The following is an 18010-nucleotide window of genomic DNA, read 5'->3' on the forward strand; positions in this document are numbered from 1 at the left end:
TGGTCACCGATAAATATAAAATGCGAATAGGATAACAGTTAACCTGTCCCTGGCAAGTGTTCGCCCTCTGTCACTCTGTCTTTAATTTAAAAATTTTTTAATTTTATCAAGAAATCACAAAAATTTTCAGTCAAATAATTTTCGTGTTGCTATTTTTAATAATTAAAATTTATATTCGTTTTTTATTTGTTTATTTATTAATTCATTCGTTCGTTTGCTCGTTCATCTATCCATCTATTCATTCAGTCAAGTATTCATTACATAAATTCACTCATTTATTTATTATTTTTAATTTATGCGTAAATGTTTTTAAAAATATGGACTAATCAAAGAAGAGTTACTAAACTCAAATCGACAAATCGAGTCCCGATTTCAAATGAGGCGTTGAAACCCCTCAGTTGCGATGGTGTCTCGTCACTCTCACCAACCGTGAATATCTTTCTAATTAATTAATTAATTAATTAGTCGATTGATTGATTCATTCATTCATTAACGGAATGAAGGACAGAACAAATCAATCATTTAACCAATCAACCAACCAATCAACCAACCAATCAACCAACCAACCAATCAACCAACCAACCAACCAACCAACCAACCAATCAACCAACCAACCAACCAACCAACCAACCAATCAACCAACCAATCAACCAACCAACCAACCAACCAACCAATCAACCAACCAATCAACCAACCAATCAACCAACCAACCAATCAACCAACCAACCAACCAACCAATCAACCAACCAACCAACCAATCAACCAACCAATCAACCAACCAACCAACCAATCAACCAACCAATCAACCAACCAATCAACCAACCAACCAACCAATCAACCAACCAATCAACCAACCAACCAACCAATCAACAGCCGACCAACCGTCCAGTCGTTGTCGTAAAATGCACTTGCAGGTAGTTTCCATTGGAGTAAAAAGCAATAGGGACCTTCCGGCTGCCACAGATGGTGTCGATGACGTGGGCTTCATTGTTGGGCCCGTCGTAAATTTTTATGTGGTCGAACGGACAGCTGGGTAAGTTGAAGGAAATGCGAGTTTTTAATGCTGGTTATTTCGTAAATACGTATTCACGATTTTTGACGTAACGGAAAAGAGAGAAAGAAAGAGAGAAAGAAAGAGAGAAAGAAAGAGAGATAGAAAGAGAGAGAGAGAAAGAGGGAGAGAGAGAGAAAGAGGGAGAGAGAGAGAGAGAGAGAGAGAGAGAAGACACTCACATACACATACATACATATCAATAGATATATTATTTATTTAAAAATATTTGATTATGCATGATATCTAAAAATAGTTTTTATTTTCCCGAAAGGTCTTCTACAGAAACTTACTAATTACCCCCTGAATAAAGGTCAATGTCGTTGAAGGTCAACTTGATTCTTTCTCCAACCTCACCCTGAAACTTGTAGAAGCACATGATGTTGTCCGGGTAGATGCCGGGGTAGGTTGGGGACAAGATGGTGCCCTCTTTTAGGTCACTAATCAGGAATCCGCAGAGGTATTGCTGCAGTTTAGTACCCACTTTGTATATGGCTGTGGGGTTTAAAAAGTTAAAAAGAAAAAACTGTAAAAAAATTATCATAATTATAAAAACAAATTAAAGAAAGATTTAAACAGCAATGTACGCATACGTACGATTGTAGTTTTGCTTGGATATTGCTATTTGTAACTTCATGTATTCATTCATGCTAGTTCGATAAAATTGACAAAATTCCAACTTAATCAGACAATGAGAAGTTATCGAGAAATTGATAAAAAGAATTGAACTATAGAAACAAACAACCAAACGTTTAAAGCTAATATAAGCGTGGTAAAAATACGAAAAGTGAAAGTTTTTTTATCATAACAATAAAAAAAACAACAATGAAAACACACTATATCGAGTATAATTTAATAGATTTTTATTTCATTGGAATTTTATTTGAAAAAAAACTAGTTTTTCTCACCATCTGAAAAGAATCGATAGATCAACTCAAAACCTTTGCCATCTCCACTACTGTCTGTGTGGAAGTCGACCAGGGCTATGTTTTTTACCTGCATGTTTTCAAATATATTATTGTCGTTACAATATAAATTAACGTTTGAGGTATGTTTTTACAATACAAATTAATATTTGAGGTATTCTAATAAAGTTATTCTAAGTATATTCTTTAGCAGCACAACTGCGATTGGTCTTTAAATAATATTTTTGTCGTAATATTGCTACTGCTAGAGCCTGGTCTAAGGATGAACAAGGGACCTTTACAATGAAGAAAATTTAAAAAGTTTTCCGTCTGAACTTATTTTTTTCCCTATTTTTACTGGTCTCTGTAGAAAAAATAGTAATTAATAGATCTTCAATAATTTTAGGCAAAACTTCAAGGCAAAAATGTTCGCTCTTTTGACTGTGATAAAAATTAGAGGCCTCCACTTTTTCGTTACTCCACGGCTTCAAAACGATCCTTATTAATTAATTTATGATTAATATTATGAAATTAGGATGAAACATGATCAAGAATTGATTTTTGAACTGAAAGTAAAGAGAAATAAAACGGACGGAAATGATTAAGTAAGGCAGATTCTCCTTGTCCTTACCACAGTATCTACCCTGAGAGGGCACATCTAGAAGGCTTACATTCAAACTATCAAGCTGCGTGTATATGTCTATGAAATCGTGAAGACATCTGCAAAAAAAAATTTATTTCAAATCACAATATTGACAATTAAACGATAAATTAGACTAAAACTAGGCGTAGGATTGTCCCAATTTTACTTTGTAATTTGATTAAAATATATAAATGAACATAGAAATAACTTGAATACTAGAACTCCAGATTACCATACCAATAATTGTACAATAAAGTAGAAAAAACTATACACAATTTTTCGAATTTTAAGTATTAATTCGATTAAAACTCGATCTTAGAAATAGGAAAGCGTGCAAACCTCGGTGGCACGCCGTTGACATCGAAAACGGTGAAGTTAAGTTCGACTCTTTCGTCTGGCAACGCTTCGAAGTAGTAGTAGCACCTGATGTTGTTCTGGTAGGATTCGTTGGCTTGAGACTTCAAGATGCCAGTTTTGTGATTTGGTCCGCTTCTTTTGATTGTTGTGCAATCTGATAACAAATAAGATGATGTGTTTGAATTTGGTTATTCGATGATTTTAGAGAATAATCTGAAATGCTTGGAGTTTAAAAAAGCTTAAGAGAGGCAAAAATTTGTGAGTAAATGACGGTTTTTTATACAGAAAATGTCAGAACTCTTCAATTTAAACTGTTAGTAAAATAAGAGTGGAAGGTAGTGTACATTTATAATTCTCGAGTGTTCAAACAGTTCACGTTTGTTTATGTTACATATATCAGTTCGAATAAGTGCAAACGTGTATCTAACTTTCTTTCAGGTGGCAAATTCTACAGAGTATAAAAACCAGCAGGCAACATTTGGAGTTTATTATCAGTATATTCATCTGTGTTCGTTCAGTACCAAACTCATAGTAGAGATAAAATAGCATAAAATAAACTTATTAATTGATGAAACAATTAATTTGTAGACATACAATACAATACAACACAATACACATGTAATGTAGTAAGATATCTAAATGCTTATTTGCATGTTTTCTTATGCGTAACTGCAGCTTCATGCATACATTCTTGCTGCTATTATCATTATTCAAAAAGTTATCTTTAAAACTCTGATTTTGTGAATTTAATTCATCAAATTAGTTATAATTATTAATATTTCAAAGTTGGAAATGTGATTGAATGCGGATTTATTACGTAATGTTGGAGTTTAGCGTTAATTATTATTTAAATTGACTGACGATTTAATCTGTTGTTATTTCGATTTACTTTTAAATTGTACACGTTGTAAATGTAAACAAAGGTTTCTGTTTTATTTAATCAAAATTATTTTCTAAAATCACTAATTTAATTATGGATAATCCGGAAAATTTCATTCTTGATCAGCTGACTAAAGATGGTTTTAATTGTTTTATTTCGTCATTTTTACTTTAATTTAAAAAAAGATCTAATTAAATTAAAAATCAAATTTAGAATATATTTTTTTTTACTAATTCATAATTTTAAAATTTAATCTCAACCCCATCCCCACGACCATGAAGATTCATTCAAAGCATTCACTGAGAATGAATTTGACGCAAAGTCCTATGCCACTAAAATCATAGAAGGCCAATTTGTATCCCAGCAACTTGCCAATTTATCTGAAGGTATAAATCTCCTGAATAAAGAAATTCATCGACAGGTGGCCCTTCACAATTTTACATTAATTCATCCATTCATTAAATTAATTCATCCATCCATTCAATAATTTACTCATCCATGCATTAATTTATCCATCCTAATTCATTCACAGATTCATTATATTAAAATTAAAGTTACAATATTAAAATAAAATTTGATGTTGTAGTTAGTTAAGCCTCATTTTATTTCAATTAAGTTTTTAATTAACTTTTAATATTTTAATACTAATGGACATTATGACTACTAAAAAAAGAATTAATTAGCTAATTAATTAAATTGAGTTTATTAATTATCTTTTGGATATTCTTTCAAAAATTGCTTATGAAATGATCATCTGAATAATTCTTTTCTTCACTAATTCATTTATGCATCCATCTATCTATTCATTCATTCATCCATCTATTCATTCATTCATTTATTCATTCATTCATTCATTTAAGGTGAGTGACCATCATGAAGACCTTCTCTCACAGGCCACTGGCATTGAAGCATTGGAAAGTAATGATAACGATGACGATAATGATGATGTTGATGATGATGACAATGTCATTGATGATGATGATGCTGTTGTTGATGATGTTGTTGATGAGGATGATGAAGATGATGATGACAATGAGGATAATGATGTTGATTTTATATGTTACTTTTCCAGGTGTTTTGCAGACGATGCAGACGAGAAGCCACTCATTGTTATCTGCACTTGAAAGGTTTTCTACTCAATAATTTGATTATTCTTTCATTAATTAATTAATTAATTAATTAATTAATTCATTCATTTATTTATTCATTTTTTCCTTCGTATTTTAATAATTTTTCTAATAATTTTCAAAAACTCAATGAAGAATAAGGTCAGTGGTGTTGGATCCATACTGTAAGATAGTTGCCAGGACTCAACAACTAAAGAGGCTGCAAGTATGTGCGTGTGTGTGTTGGTGTGTGTGTGTCTCTGTGTGTCTGTGCGTATGTGTGTGCGTGTGTCTATGTTTTAATGCTAAATCGCTTGTCTAATTCTGTCATAGTCATCATCATTATTATATGATTAACATTATTGTATCATTTTCTTTTTCATAACTCTCTCATCATCATCATCATCTTCGTCGTCGCGACATCATCATCATCAGCATTATCAGCATCATCGGCATCGTAATCTTATCATCATCATCATCATGATGTCATCATCGTTATCAGGAAACCTGTGGTATGTTGAGACAAATCGTTAGAGTCATCTATATAAGCAAACGTCTGCAGGCTCAATTGCAAGGCGGCAATAAAGAAATAACGAAAGCCGCTCAGTCCATCAATGAACTCGGTTTTTATTCTTTTTTCATTCATTTATTCATTCATTCATTCATTCATTTATCGTCAATATATTAATTTATCCATTCATCCATCTATTTATCTATGCTTTGATCAATCAATCTCTCCATTCAGTTTATCCATTTATTCATCTTTCTGTCGGTCTTTAATTCATCCATCTATCTGTCTATCTATTCATTCATCAGTCTATCTGTCCATCCATTTATCAATCCATTGTTAGATTGATACTGATATGTTATGTTGATAGCTTATTGATATATTCGCTTTGATGGTTTGATATATTTGATAGCATACCTACTGACGATGGCTTTTCTTTCTCTACATAATCCTATTTTATTTCCCCGCTTTCTTTTTATTTTCTAGATTACCTTACGTTATTTTGTATCTTTTTTTTCTTTCTAGATTATGTATCAACAAACGGCTACGACCTATCGAACATTGACGTCATCGAGCCGGACAGGAAGTTGCTGAAACTAGCCAGGAAACAGGTCGAAGGTCAGTCGGTCAAGATGCTAGAGCAAGGGATGATTTTGCAGGTTAGGATGATGATGTGATGGTGATGATGATGATGCTAATGATGATCAAGATTTTGATGTTAAAGGCAAACGACGGACACACACACACACACACACATACACACACACACACAGAACCAGACGCAAGTCGCCACAGCCTTACAGATATTTTACAATTTGAACACCTTGGAAACAACCATAGATAAGACAATGTCCGATATTATAAATCGCGTTCGGGATAATTTAAAAAGTTCTTTGGACATAAACAATCTTGTTTATCAGGGCGATAGGAGAGGTGATGATGATGATGATAATAATGATGATGATGTCAATGAGGATGTTAATGATGATGACAATGATGACGTTGATTGTGACAAAAATATTGACGATGTTTTGTAATTGATGATGATAGAGATTACGACGTCATGTTTACTGATGGCGACGATGATGTAATGACGATGACGTCATCATCCAGGTGGGCCGGGCAAGGTGTCGGGGCTGTCGTCGGGCAACACGGCTGCCCTAAGAGCTGCCTTCTGGATGAGTTTGGAAAAGCTGATGGACGAACTCTACTCATCTTACTCACAAGTTCGTCTAGATGATATAAAAATACTCAATTACTTGAATTACTCAAAATTACTCAAAAAATACTCACTCATTATGTATGCACGTGTAGCCACCACATCATGCTCACACGCATGGCGTATGATAGTCTTCTAGTTTCAGTTAGAGAGCATTTGAACCAAGTCACCGCGTATTAGTAAATCGGGACATGGCGCTTATACCGACTGAGCTAACTGGCGGCCAAATGGTTTACTACTCACAAGGTTCTCCACTTACAAAAAGTTCTCTCTCGGAAGAGGGACCCAGTAACGCATGCCCTGCTTCTCGAACATTTGAAATCTAACGTGGTATTATATTTTATTATTATTATGCATAATTATTAAAATTATTATTGCTATGTGTAATTTATGGCTGATTGAGCGTATGCATGAATGAATGAATAAATAAATGATGAATGAAAAAACGAACGAACGAATGAATATGAATGAACTGATTGTTTAAATGTTTTATTATCTGCCAGGACTCCAACTACTCAAACTTACTGAAAAATTTCTGGCTTCAAATCACCAAACTTCTCTCAGATGAGTTCAACAAATCTGCGGAAAGTAGCTGATCAAAAAAGAAATTATTTACATCAATCAATAATTCTATTTAAAATTTTGCAGAAATTAATTAATTTTGAATTATTCATCCATCACTCCATCCATCGTTCACTTTAACTACCTTTCAGTTTTCTCAATTATCTATTTTTTGCTTATTATACCTAATGATTTCAGGATTACTTTTTAAAAGTGAGCTAAGAAATGACAAAAATTTGCAGACAGCCCATACCTAAAGCAGGCTCTAGAGGGCGAGTACCCCAAGCTTCTAAGGTTATTCAATGACCTTTGGAGACGCATAAACTCGCTCGGCGGTCACGTGACCTTTGACTCCACGTTGATTGGCGGGAGCGAAATCCTTGAAAATGGTGGTGTCGGTGAGAATGGTAAAATGGCCGATGAAGATTACGAGTCAGTTTTTCGGGCGTATTTTTAATTTTCAGCTCTTTGTTTGCTATCGCTTCATCATCTTACCTTCTTTCTTTCTCTTTTTTTCATCTGTTTTTTTTCTCTCCTCGTTTTTTTCTTTCTTTCATTCTCTCTCTCTCTTTATCCCTTTTTCTCCCCATTAAAATTTTTCACTTCACATGACACCATCTTCACTGACAGTCCCGAGAAGGAGTTGATAGACTGTGCGAATCAGTTTGAGACGACCTACCTATCCAAATCACTGTCTAGACTCTTTGATCCAATTAACATCGTCTTCTCGTCTAACTCTTCCAACATTCCGAATGATAACGATATCGAGGGAATCGTTAGAGCCATAAGTAGGTTGGTCGTTCAAGTGCTGTTGTTCAAGCTTATTCACGCTCATTATTTCCACCTTTTACTCATGCCGTTAAGATATTTTTGATGTATACGAATGAAACTTCTCCAAGTGAACTGGCAGTGTCTAGCTTCGACAGCAAGCTCTGCACGTCCATTGCGAGAAACGTCGGCAAGACAATCATCCTCACTTGCTCCAAGTTCGAGCAGCTGGTTAGTTTTTTCCGTTTTTTGGTTCATTCACATTTTTAATGACTCATTCAATCATTCACTCATTCATTCATTCACTCATTCATTCATTTATTTACTCATTCTTTCACTCACCCAGATAATGATTGGCGGCGAGGCCACTCAGGTCATAGGGCCGCCAACAGAGCCCCAAAAGTACAACGCCAACATTGCCAACTCTCTCTACAAGTTCTACCAGGCTTCTAATAAGGCTTGCAACCATCGCTAACTACAATTTATATTACATTTATATTTAACTGCATTAACTATAACATTTACTTCGTAATCAGTTTAATTATTCAATTAATTATGCAAATTAATCGTTCTGTTAAGCTAGTTAGTTAATTAAGTAGGCAATTCGGTGCCAATTAATTATGCTCATTTATGACCGCGTCTCAGGTATTTTCAAATATGCCCAGCCTACCTGCCCACGTGATTCAACATCTGAATGAAGTACTACAGGTGAGCTGTCAATCAATCAATCAATCAATCAATCAATCAATCAATCAAATTGTCAATCAAACAAACAGGGTGTGAACGACTTAATAGTGAACACCTATCAGCCATTGCTAACTTCAGTTGGAAGTGCCATTGAAGACATTCTACTCACCATGCATAATGAAGACTTTTCACAGTTTGTAACTTTTTGATTCATTGAATTAATTGGTTGATTGATTTATTGAGTTAATTGGTTGATTGGCTGGCTAGCTGATTGGTTGGGTCGTTAATGATTGATGATTGGTTGCCTAATTGATTGATCAGTTGGCTGGCTGAAAGATTGCTTGATTGATTGTTTGACTGACTGGCAAACCGACCAATTAATTAATTGAATGATTGATTAATTGACTGACATCCAATCACAGACCACTTCCAGCCGACAACGGTCAACAGCAGCAAGTATCATTGTACATGAAGGAACTCCAGCTGTTCATCTCAAGAGTTGCCGCTACCTACATATCACTCTATCAATGCGCTGACCTAATAATGCAAAGGTCACTTTTTTATTATTTTTATGTTGTTATTATTATTAATTTTCATTATTAAGCTGGTTTTATCTCACCGATCTAACTAACATTTTTATTTAACAGTGGTAGTATAAATAAGTAACGTTTGAACCGACGTGTGACATTTAACATTCAACTCATCTCTACAGCTTGAACCAGACGGCCAGACGATGTCTAGACTTGTTCGTGCGACACACCACCCTGATCTGGTACTTGGGCGAGGGAGGTAAAAGGAGGCTGGCCAATGATTATGCGCAGATTGAAGTGGCCGTTGGACCTCTTTGTAACAAGATGGCGGATTTGGGCCGGTCCTACAGGCTGGTTAGGACTGTTAGGTGAGCTAGTAACAAATAACAAATACTTATACGTAATTTCATTTTCTGATTTGTTAAAATTAGGATAATAAAATTAAATTCTCTTTTCTTTAATAGACCAATGTTGTTTCAAGCCCCGGAAACGATCGTCCAATCCCCTTCGCTTGGTGATAGCGTGCCAGTGAGTCTTGTCTTAAACATGCTTTTCTCCAGAGGCCACCCCAACTTACGCCCCGCCTACCAAGTTCGTTCGGGTGGGGTGAGAGGGTATGTAGGGTACTTCTTGGATGGGGTGGTAAAAGGTAGATAGGACACCTTTTGGGAGTACCTTATCTACTTTTAATTATTAACATTGTACTTCTGTTGGGTAAGCATTAAACAAAATGGGTAATAATAATAATAATAACAATTATCTCGACAAAATAACAACAGACTGCCGGCTGGAACTGCTCCAGATACAGTAAATGGTTGGATGATCATCCGAACGAAAAAGACAGACTTCACTTTATAAGGTGGTATGGCTGACCATCATGGTCATCGCCGTTATTATTATTATTCATTATCACTATCATTATTCCTTTTGTTTTTACATCTATATCCATAATTTTGTATTCTTTATAGTCAGATTTTTATAGTTAAATTAGTAGAATAAATTAATAATTAGTCTTTAACTCCACTTTTAAACTTGCACTAATCAGGGGTAGTTTGGAGTCGTACGCCCTGTCAATCACAAACAGGGGAGGAAAGGAGTTCGTGGCCATCTACCCCTACATGATCGAGTTGCTACAGAAAGGTCTAACTTCATTGTGAGAATATCACAAATGAATTGTTAACATTACGTCATGTTATATCATTGTGCAGTTAGTTACCTTTATTTAATTGTACCATCGTTTAAATATTTTTCTCGTTCTGTAGATGGTTTAGATTAATTGTTATTAGATATCTCAATTAACGAAGTAAAATTATTCATTTATTTATTTATTTCAAAAAATATATATATACAGGTACTGAAATAAAATATACCCGGTATTAGTTGATGATTTTAATACTATATTCATGTATATTCACATACACACACACACACACAATCGTAAAATCGTAATATTGGTTGATATAAACACAGCTATAATATAATGCCATACAAGTGTATCCATTAGCACTATTAATACACATTTTAGTAACTAGCTCAGGGTATATATATATATATATACATATATATATATATATATATAATTATAATTATATATGGTTGCATCAACCTACATTATCTCATCTTTGTATCGTTAAAACCGAAACGAGACGAAACAAGCGACTAAAAATAATCTCAAATTCATGGTAGACGCGCGTACGCAAATTGTTAGGTATATAGACACATGAAACATGCACGCACATACGATGTGTACAACATTCAGTAGTAAGTATGGTATTCGAGTCACCATCTAGAAATCAGTTGTATGGTATTCGAATCACCGTCTAGAAATCGTAATCATTTTTATTTCCGAAAGCGAAAAGAGGAGCTCTCTCTTGTTTCTGCCGGTCATCATCGCTATCTTCACTGACGCTCTCCTCGATCGTCATCGGCAGGTTGGTACTTGTTCTTTGGATGCTTCTCGTTCTCTGGTTAGGAATAGATCTCTCCTTACTTGTCGGTCTGTTGGATTCCGGAGATGTCCTGTTTGGAAAGCGGAAGGGTTCGTGATGGAATATGGATGGAGAACTTTCGCTGCGTTTTCTGCGGAAGTCTGATTTTGATTTGGAGATATCCCTCTCCATGATTTCCAGCCTATCCAGGTTGTGGTCCACTCGGAAACAGATGAGGTTGACCAGGTCGTTGAATAGTTGGTGCTTCTCTATGAATAAGTAGTGCCCGGCTCCATTGACCACCTGCAAATTTTCAAATCGACTTTGATGGCAAAGTGGCGAGTAACATCATCTGAAAATCCATTTCAAGTAAACATTTATTCGTAAAAAGTGTGTGTGCGAATGACAATGCTCGTAATATTCAACTAAAACTGTTACTAAAAAATAAAAGCGCTACAAAATTGACCTCCCACATCTGCCTCTGTTATATAAACTTTGATAGAATTCGCCTAGAAACGAGATGCCAACCGATCAATGAACGACAACAAACCTGAATGTCCACATAGGAGCCCTCTCTCAGTGCTTTAATCTGGTGGCCCAGATTGTGACCTATATAGTTCGACCTTGATCCTATTATGAAGGTCATCGGTAAAGTACGGCAGAGGGAATTTATGCGGAAAAAGATCGGGTGACGAGCCGACCCGGAATGATTGGAAAGTTCAAAAAAGGCCGTCTCCCCTCTGAATTAATAAAAAAAATTTACAAAATCAAAATAAAATAAATATAAACGAATAAGTACAAGTATAGATGAGTATATACAAGTATAAATACAAGTATATATGAGTATTTGTTCATCTGTCTACGCAAATATGTACCCATATATGACATTTTGTTACAATTCTTCAGTAGAAATAACTCGAGAATAAAGTGGATTAATTTGAAGTTTTTACAAAAAGTAAAAAAATTTTTCGTCTATGTGAAAGTACAGTCAAAAATTCATCTGGCAGCTATCAAAGTCACTGGCGGTGAATGATTAAAAACGTGAACAACTAATCTAAAAATGAAATTTGAAACGTTTTGTATGGAGTTCTGTCCTTTGAAGATGAAGTCTTTGAAACGTTTGACAAGTAACAAAACGACATACATGTAAAAATTAGTCTGCATTAAGTTGACATTCATTGTAGCATGGCACTATTAATTCATTTATTTTAACATCATAAAAGGACTAGCATTAGTAAATTGCAGGAGATTACAACTGATTACTTTCACTTCTACATCCTAACTAATTAAATCAGCAAGAAAAAAATCTTAAAAAATTAGCTGAAAACAAAGGTATAAACGTACGTTGGAGTGCAAATACCATTCCAGTAGAAGAGGTATTGAGCTACTGTGTCCTTGTCCGCTATGCCAGCAAACTTTTCAAGCAGGTCACTTCGAAATTTTTTTATGATGTCAATTCCTTGATAAATGAGAAATAAAATTTGACAAACGCTATTCTTTTGTTATCAGTTAAAAGAATGATTAACTTTAAGATTAAGTAAAAATACTGGTTAAGATGAAATACAATAAAAAAAACAAAGCTTAGATAAGGTACTAGTAAAATAAAAGTTTGTAGTTAAGACTGACCCCAGCCAGGACCAGCAAATCTCAAAAGTGAATACTGATTAAGAAACTGTATGAAGAATGCCGTCATCTTGATGGAGTTACTGAGAGGAAACTTTGGAGCAGCAGATGAGACATCAAACTTTTTGTACTGTTTGGAATCCACCTCAAAACCCCAGGGCTCAACAAAAATAACATGTGCAACATGCTCTGGGTATCTTGATACATAAAGGAAGGCCACATAAGCCCCAAATCCGTGTCCTGAAATTTTTAAACTTAAATAAATGTTTGCACAGATATATGTTAAATAAACTTTGAAAATGACTCAACTGAATGATTCAGTGAAGAAAAATCAAGCTAAATCAAGAAAATTTCAACTTATGAACAAATTTAAACCTAATAAAATAAACCTATCCAACTTCATTTCAGCCCTCCATGCCTCCAAAAACTTGGCAAACTCTAATTCAATATTTGTTGGACAGGTACTGAAAGCCATCCTCGAACTTCTACCAAACCCCAGCATGTCAATGGCATAGACAGGCCTAGAAGATGATAACTCACCCAGATTGAGCGACCAGAAGCTTGCTCCATACCCCAAACTGTGCAAGAGAACAAGTGGAATTTCACTAGAGTTTTTACTTTTCACTGATATTGTCCATATCTTCAATCTGCCTCTGCCCAATGTGATGTCTTGTGCTGTTTTTACATGGTCAGGTGGTGATAAACCTAGAAAAGAGAAAAAATATATAAATGAAAGTTCAGAAAATTATATTAATTTCTATAGAATTTGTTGAACTTCAAGTTTGAGGTTTTGAAAATTTTAAAGTGTTGCACCTGTCTGCATTGTATCCAACAAATAACTTAACATTATTATTCATACAAAACACTTGAAAAAACACTTATACACATATTTCAAGCTCTGACATTAATAACATCAACCCATTTTAGGCCAACACAAACACACTATGCAATTTGGTCCTTAATTTTTCGGACATGAATATGAAATGAATAGAGCAAAAGGTTTATTTTATATATAGCTATATTAGATATAACATACATCCAAAGTGTATAACTGATTTCAAGTTTTAAGCAAATTATAAATTAAATGAATGATTTAAAAAAATTAAATTACATCTAAGCAGTTTCTCTTCAGATCTTCTCAAAGATTTAAAATCTTCAAAACCAAAAAACTTTCGAAGAATGTTGGTGAACCTAGAAAAAAAGTTGAAATAATAAGATAGAATATAAGTAACAATTATTTTTTATCTATGTCATGACATGACTAATAAAATTATGTCGAAATAGAAAATGGTTTTAAAAAAATGAGAAAAACACCACATCACATATGTTCCTTTCTAAATATAATCTGAAAAAATAAAGTCTAGACTTTAGTCTCATGTGGCTGAAAATTGAAAACAAGCGCATTTCATTCACTAATTTTTAATTGAAACAAACAAGCAAAGTTCACTTAAATTTAAATCTGTGACCAAAAAAAATATAAAAATTAAATTAAAAAATGAACTAAAAAGGTCAAAATACCATTTCCATGGATTTTTAATGAATATATGATAAAAGTTATTAAACGTGAAAATAAAAGTTAAAATCCTAAAACAAAGGACCATAATAATTTTCACTAATTCACTAAAATAAAGCCCCCAGTTTAATTTAAATTAAAACACTTGAACATTGGAATTTCAACGTCGATGGAATCCACTTTTAAACTTTATAATATCAGTGATGAGTGTGTTTGAAAAAAAAATAGAAAATAAAAATGTCATCCTTCCAATCATTCTTGTTAAATTCTTTGAAATATCCAAAAAATATGCCTAAAAAATTTTAAATAAAACTAGGTTGTTGTACTTTTTATATTTTAAATGCGTTTTAGCATAACTCTATTTTGTTCATTTTGGTGAAATGGCATCTAATATGTCATATATATGGGTTACATGGGTACATACTTAATGTTATATGTGTATATGCAGTATATCTATTTGATTTATAACTGGTGATATATCCATTTATCTTATATATAAGAAGGCAAAACCATTTAATGTTGGAAAACCAGACTAGGGTGGAACGATATTCCAATAAATAATTATTTAAATAATTAAATGTATATTCAATTAATTGATTAATTAGTGATTGATCGAAGGTATTAATTAACTAATTTAGTTCGCTATCTGATCGTTTTTTTTAGAAAAGAGAAGTGCGTCTGTGCTTGTTATGTATGGTATGCTGGTGTAAATTTCTGAAGATAACACGTTGTTCCGTTTTCACGAGAAAAATTATGAAGAAGTTGTTCTGAAGAGCAATTAAGAAAACTTAGGCCAAACAATTGCACGCACACACACACACACACACAAAACAAGCATACAAAAAATCTCATACAAATACATACAAATCTATATACATACATACACTTATACGCACATAAGTACAAACAAACCTATATAGAAAAACAAAAAAAACATCACACACACACACACACACACACACACATACACAAACATACATACACACACATACACATACATACATACACACACCACATACACACAGACAAACACACAAACCCACACACACAAATAAAAAAATACGAACAAGATCATTAATTAGCAATGGAACGCATTGATAACTGTCTTCTTCAAATGATTAGGGGTATCAAATGTATAGTATTATTATCATTTGTGTTATGATTATTATTATTATTATCATCATCATCATCATCATCTGTCGCTGAATTGGTAAATAATGTGGTTTTAAGCTGCTTCTATATCAAATTTTTATGAAAAGAAAAACTCAGTCTAAAAAATAAATACAAATATGTGTGTCTGTATGTGCACGCACTCACGCGTGTGTGTATGTGTGTGTGTGTAAGTACACACATATATGTGTATCCGGTGGGATTGTTGTAATTATTATTAATTATTATTATAATCAATTAATTAATTTATTATTATTATTAATAATTACTTTATTGTTTATGGGAATAATTAAAATGGTGATTGAATGAATATTTTAATGAAATCCAAACCACAAGAAGAAGAAGAAGAAGAACAACAACAACAACCACCACAAATTTGATTAAACAATAAATAAATAAATAATACAACAACAACAACAACAAAAATATTTAAAGTAATAATTATTATTATTATTACAATAATAAAAATAATAATAACACCAAAAATGACAAAATTTTTAAGCTAAAAAGCTCAGCACGAAAAAAGCCATCAGCGACCGGAATAATAATAACAATAATAAGAAGAAGAACAATAATAATAATAATTAGAAGAAGAAGAACAACGACAACAACCACCACCACAACAACAATAATAATCATAACAACTGTAATAATCACAGCAATAATAAAAACTAATTAATATAATGGCCCAAATATTAGTCCTTATTTAGCCCAATTTTTTGAGTTACTGAATTTTAAATATTTAAGAGTCTTTACAATGAAGAGGACATTTTTTTTGCGATCTGTTGATTAACGGTGATAAATAATTATAACGAAATTAGGATAATTAATACCGAGACGAGACGGGAGTTGACGAGACAAAACGAAACGAGATATATGGAATTATATATATATATATATATATATGTGTGTGTGTGTGTGTGTGTGTGTGTGTGTGTGTGTGTGTGTGTGTGTGTGTAAATCTGTGTGTGTGCGAGTATGAATTTAATGAAGAAATTGGTGTGCGTGTGTGCGTGAGTGTGTGTGTGTGTGTGTGTGTGAATAAACAAAACTGTTTAGTGGTTAAAAATGTCTTATGAAATTTATTGCTCTTGGAAAGATAACGAAAAAAAAGATAGAGTTGTCATGTTGCTTAAAATATGGGTAAATAAAATAAGAGCAATAGTAATAGTATTACTACAGCTACTACTACTACTACTACTACTTCTACTACAGCAGCTACCACAGTTACTACTACTACCTATATTATTATTAACAAAACGTGCAGCCACAACAACAAAATAAGTAAAAAAAATTATAAAAATAATAATAATAATAATAACATCAACAACAGCAACAACAACAATAATAATAATAATAACAATAACAATGACATTAATTAAAATTGCAACTTTTGGTACTTATAGTATATAACCACTTTAATAATAACAATAAAAGTTGTTATTATTATCGTTGTTATTATTGTTATTATTAGTGGTAGTAGTAATAATAGTAGTAGCAGCAGTAATAGTAGCAACCGTAGTAGTAATAATAGTAACAGTATTACATTAAATCTTATTTTTGTATGGTATCGAAAAAAAATCTTCAATCTTTCATTTTTTTTGGCTTTTTTCTTAGTATGCTGCATTCGTTTCACCTCGTTGTCACACGCGCGCACACGCACACACACAAACACGCACACAAACACGCACACAAACACGCACACATGAGATTTTGACAAAATAACAGAAATATGAGGCAGGTAAATAAATCTTCAATCTCAACACACACGCGCACACACAAAATGTTCTGAATCATCGCCACAATTTTGTTAATACACTTTTATTGTATCTACTTACTACATATAACTAATACTAGTGCTATTACTACTACTACTACTACTACTACAACTACTACTACCACTACTGCTACCACTACTGCTTCCACTACTACTACCACTACTGCTACCACTACCACCACAAAACTACTACTACTACAACTGTTACTACTTTTAGAAACAAACAAACAACAACACAACAATCGCACCATTAGTCAACACAAATATATGGCATATTTGGAATCACTCAATATAGTAACGCATTGGAAATATATATATGTGTATAAATATAAATATAATTATAAATAACTATAATATAAATATAATTATAAATCAACATCGTATATATATAAATATATAGATTATATATATATATATATATATATATATATATATATGTGTGTGTGTGTTTGTGTGTGTGTGTACATACATATCGTTATTTAAATTTTATTGAGACGCAGTAACCAGAACAGACACACAAACACACATATCATATGTGTGTGAATGTATGTTTTGTTCATGTATATATATATATATATATATATATATATGTATGTATGTATGTATGTATGTATGTATGTATGTATGTATGTATGTATGTATGTATGTATGTATGTATGTATGTATGTATGTATGTATGTATGTATGTATGTATGTATGTATGTATGTATGTATGTATGTATGTATGTATGTATGTATGTATGTATGTATGTATGTATGTATGTATGTATGTATGTATGTATGT

General features: G+C 32.9%; 3 protein-coding genes across 3 annotated transcripts; 1 reads left to right on the plus strand and 2 right to left on the minus strand.

Moving 5' to 3' along the window:
• Nucleotides 1-326: 326 nt before the first annotated feature.
• HELRODRAFT_161733 (hypothetical protein) lies at nt 327-3460 on the minus strand (the record flags this gene model as incomplete). Its single annotated transcript, XM_009021622.1, has 7 exons — nt 327-437; nt 909-1029; nt 1345-1546; nt 1960-2047; nt 2550-2676; nt 2939-3110; nt 3385-3460. The coding sequence occupies 7 exons, from the start codon at nt 3458-3460 to the stop codon at nt 327-329; spliced, it is 897 nt and encodes a 298-aa protein (XP_009019870.1).
• Nucleotides 3461-3929: 469 nt separating this feature from the next.
• Nucleotides 3930-11396, plus strand: HELRODRAFT_188714 (hypothetical protein; the record flags this gene model as incomplete). Its single annotated transcript, XM_009021623.1, has 22 exons — nt 3930-3975; nt 4118-4257; nt 4697-4754; nt 4909-4963; nt 5099-5168; nt 5445-5565; nt 5976-6109; nt 6224-6383; nt 6564-6676; nt 6916-6999; nt 7173-7257; nt 7473-7662; nt 7861-8022; nt 8130-8229; nt 8345-8455; nt 8644-8706; nt 8775-8878; nt 9108-9236; nt 9398-9584; nt 9681-9806; nt 9995-10074; nt 10261-11396. The coding sequence occupies 22 exons, from the start codon at nt 3930-3932 to the stop codon at nt 10370-10372; spliced, it is 2430 nt and encodes an 809-aa protein (XP_009019871.1). The 3' UTR covers nt 10373-11396.
• Nucleotides 11360-14459, minus strand: HELRODRAFT_94589 (hypothetical protein; the record flags this gene model as incomplete). The annotated part of the gene is made up of 7 exons (XM_009021624.1): nt 14285-14459; nt 13878-13957; nt 13142-13471; nt 12770-13006; nt 12488-12602; nt 11694-11883; nt 11360-11446 (listed from the first exon to the last, which is right to left on the minus strand). Coding segments are annotated over exons 1-7 (1122 nt in total), but the record flags the coding sequence as incomplete, so codon positions are not given.
• Between the last annotated feature and the right edge of the window lie 3551 nt (nt 14460-18010).

The sequence above is a fragment of the Helobdella robusta genome (genome assembly GCF_000326865.2).
Source record: "Helobdella robusta unplaced genomic scaffold HELROscaffold_3, whole genome shotgun sequence".
NCBI lineage: Eukaryota > Metazoa > Annelida > Clitellata > Rhynchobdellida > Glossiphoniidae > Helobdella > Helobdella robusta.